Below are 3,415 nucleotides of genomic sequence, written 5' to 3'. Positions count from 1 at the left end.
AAAGAATACCTAGAGTACAGGGTGCGTACCATACGAAGTTGTCCCGGCTAAGCTGGTAAATTTACACACCGTACTCGGACGATCACCGAGGACATAGTGGTGTTTGGTACTCAAAATAGAAACAACGGACGATTGTTAAGCTTCTAAACGGTTTCAAGTAGCAGGTTAGAACGAAAGATTCCACAATTCTAATGTTTTTTTTCAGTTTTCTCGAGTAGTTCATGTTTCCTTACTATACCTACTACATATCACACGCCATGTTCAATAGCAATCGTAAAGGAACATCTTCATTTCACAAGAAAAGCTCCCACGTTTTGCAACCTTAAATCATGCCTGCTTTGATTTCGTATTGAATTGTCATGCAGGAGAAGGAGATTGAAGTTTTGTAAATATTCCTAAGAGCAAGAAATATTTTGTCAACGCTCTGGCTTGTTGCTGGTTGCTGTTATACAGAGGAAGCGTCTTAGCGCGTCCTATTTTTTAACAAAATCGTACAATGGGCCTGCTGAACGAACCTAACCTCTTATTAATACCTGGTGTCTGCAGCTTATCCGCAATACCTCTCTTGTCAATAGCTAAGAAAAAAACAGACATCGCCTGAATGTTGATCGGAATAATACTTCTTAAACAAAATCCTGAAGGATCAGATACGAGTGACTTTAGGAAGAAAAAGTATCCAATGTAAGAAACAAAATTGATGATAATTTGAGAAAAAAGGATACCTTCCTTATCTTATAGGACACAGATAGCTGGGCAATCATGAATTCTAGTATACATTAAATGCAATCTTACAAAAAAAACCACCAAATCTTCTTCACGATGGCAACAATGCACAAAGATATTGCAAAAGAAAGGAAAAAAACTACTGCCAGATGAGGGAAAAAGTGAAATGAGGGTGTCATAAAGAGATTGCGGATGAATAGTTGTGTTTTATGTTGGTCTATGGATGTGAATAGAAGTATGTGAGGCAGTTAACAAATCGGCCAGGCATCGTTCTTGAAGTAGTTTCAACATAAGTTGCATTCGAAAAGTCTCATATATGTCAAAACGGTATACAAGCACATTGGCAATATTATGAACCTCATGGTTTAGTCACAATTGGTCGTGCATGATTTGGTAATATCAGCCGTATGATGTGATTCGAATTTCCGTTCTACATGCCTATTGAGTATGGCTAGTGCGAAAGTACTACTGTGGTATTGGTTTTCGGAATGTCAACGTTATTATTTATTGTATAATCAAGAATTCATAATTTGTATTATTGACTGCACAAGCAAACGTTTGCATGCACCATCCAGCTGGGGGCCGGCTGTTGAACAGCCGACAGTTGGACGTCGGAAGATGCTGGTCGTTTTCGGTTCAAGAAAGTTTAGGTCGAATTCATATTTTTTTCTTCTTTTAACTCTTGTAGATCGGTTATGCGAGCGCGAGCGATTATAATTGAGCAGTTTTTATTTGCGCGGCAGCATATCTCTTAAAATGGATACGCATGCAAGTTCTAACATTTTACCACGTGTTTTTGTATAAGATACAGGCATCACTCAATCGAGTGACATTTCGTTACTAGATAGCAACATCCGCCATTAATAGGTTAGTTTTGGTAGTTTGATTACATTTTCTCGGCCGTATTGCGTTAACCCTTAATTCTGACTGGCAGGCGAGTATGATCGAACAGTCGTGGCATGCATGAATTAGAAGAGACGGCGATTGATCGTTTGAGGAGGAGGATCGTATCAACCGAAAGCTTCCTTACGTGTACGCACACGCAAGTAGACAAAAGGGGCGACTCTTGCCTAGGATTAATTGCCTCGAGTAGATGCAAGCAAACTGATGCTATAGAATGAATTCGTGCGTTAAACTTAATTTTCCGGATGGTGGTTTGGATAGTGAAGCAAATCAATAAACAAAACAAGACAAAACCTATGCGTAATATAATTAGCTAAGGAACAAAAATAATTAACAAAATGAAACATAAAAAAACAATGTTGCTGTCTCGTTATTGAAGGTGTCGTATATTATAATAAAAATAAAAGTGGGAAGTAGAAACAAATCACACGCTAAAAAGTGCAAAATGTCGTGTATGGTTCGCTGTCTCAATTAGATGGATCCGTGTTTTGAGTCAAGATATTTTATGTCCTCAAGTATCTGTTATATTTTGAAAGGTAAGTGAAGTGATTAGAAAGAAAAGGCTACAATCTCTAGAACTTCACCTCCGATCTCCGTTACCATTTGTACCCGAAACGTGAAAGAAATGTAAAACGAGAAATAACTAAACCTTCTCCATCGGAGTTGCTGACAATTTTGAAATGAAAAAGGGGGTTGTAGTGATAAACATAATGTTCTCATTCAACATTAGCCATGATTACTGTTTATTTGAAATACCTTTTACTTCAAACTGGTGTTTGGTAGAGTACGACGCTTTGGGCGTCTGGTTTTACTTGTTTTTTAAGGCGGCTAATAGCAAAATGTGTCTTCCATTTTGCTCGAGTTTAACTTAGTTTGTAGTCTTCTGTTAGAATTCATTGCCAGACAGTACTTTTAACGTTAAATTGATTGGGCTTTAAACCAATTAATCGAACCCTATGGGTCACAGTTACCGAGATGTGTAACGTTCCTTGAGCCCATGTACTGTGGCATGTCTTTTTTCCGCAGCTGTTTGTGCGGACAGTTCAATTGCGTACAATTTGCCATGCATACGAGTATAACTAAGTCAATCTCTTTTGTATACCCCAATTCAGCATACATTTTACGCATGCGCCGATGCGCCGGTTTCTCAGCCGTTAAGGGTTTACGAAGCGTCAGCACGAATATAATTAAACCCGGCCAAGTTTCCTGCTGAAGTTCAGTGTGAATTTTGTTGATGTTCATTGCCACTCTATGTTTGCTGTGTAACTTGGCCTACAATGGAGACCAATAGTGAACTGATCCGAAAACGTGCTGAAGTGGTATTTGAAATCGCGAAGGACCTGCTAGTTGATGACGACGACAACGACGACGACGGCGGAGATATCGACGAGGAGGAGGATTCCTTTGGTGATAATGACGAATTAGAGGAGGAATCGAAAGAAACCGATCGTGACAGTGACGGTGGAACAACAAGCAGTGCGCAGGATGCAAAAACGGTATTGATTTGGTGCCACGGACGGTCGAATCATGTCGGTTAACATAAAATGTTCCTCCCTTATCGCTAGGAAAAACACAAACGTAAAGGATCGCGTGAAAAGAAAGGCTGGCTGCACACTGTAGCAGGTGTAATAGTGCGTCCTATGGGTGAGTCACGATAAAAAAAAAGTTAATACACAGAAACTGACGTCATTTTATGCCGAAACATTTGCTGTTTGGATACTTCAGGTAGTAAGCTGAAATGGAACATCAATTTTAATCTAGATGTTCAAGCGTCGAACAAGACCGGTCA

At 39.4% G+C, this 3,415-nt stretch overlaps 1 protein-coding gene across 1 annotated transcript; it reads left to right on the top strand.

Moving 5' to 3' along the window:
* Positions 1-2,833: 2,833 nt before the first annotated feature.
* On the top strand, positions 2,834-3,270 carry LOC128276616 (secreted acidic protein 2-like; the record flags this gene model as incomplete). The annotated part of the gene is made up of 2 exons (XM_053015073.1): positions 2,834-3,122; positions 3,192-3,270. Coding segments are annotated over exons 1-2 (298 nt in total), but the record flags the coding sequence as incomplete, so codon positions are not given.
* Positions 3,271-3,415: the final 145 nt, after the last annotated feature.

Source organism: Anopheles cruzii, unplaced genomic scaffold, assembly GCF_943734635.1.
Source record: "Anopheles cruzii unplaced genomic scaffold, idAnoCruzAS_RS32_06 scaffold01752_ctg1, whole genome shotgun sequence".
Lineage (NCBI taxonomy): Eukaryota > Metazoa > Arthropoda > Insecta > Diptera > Culicidae > Anopheles > Anopheles cruzii.
Note: the sequence above shows the minus strand (reverse complement) of the source record. Positions and strands in the feature narration are given on the sequence as shown.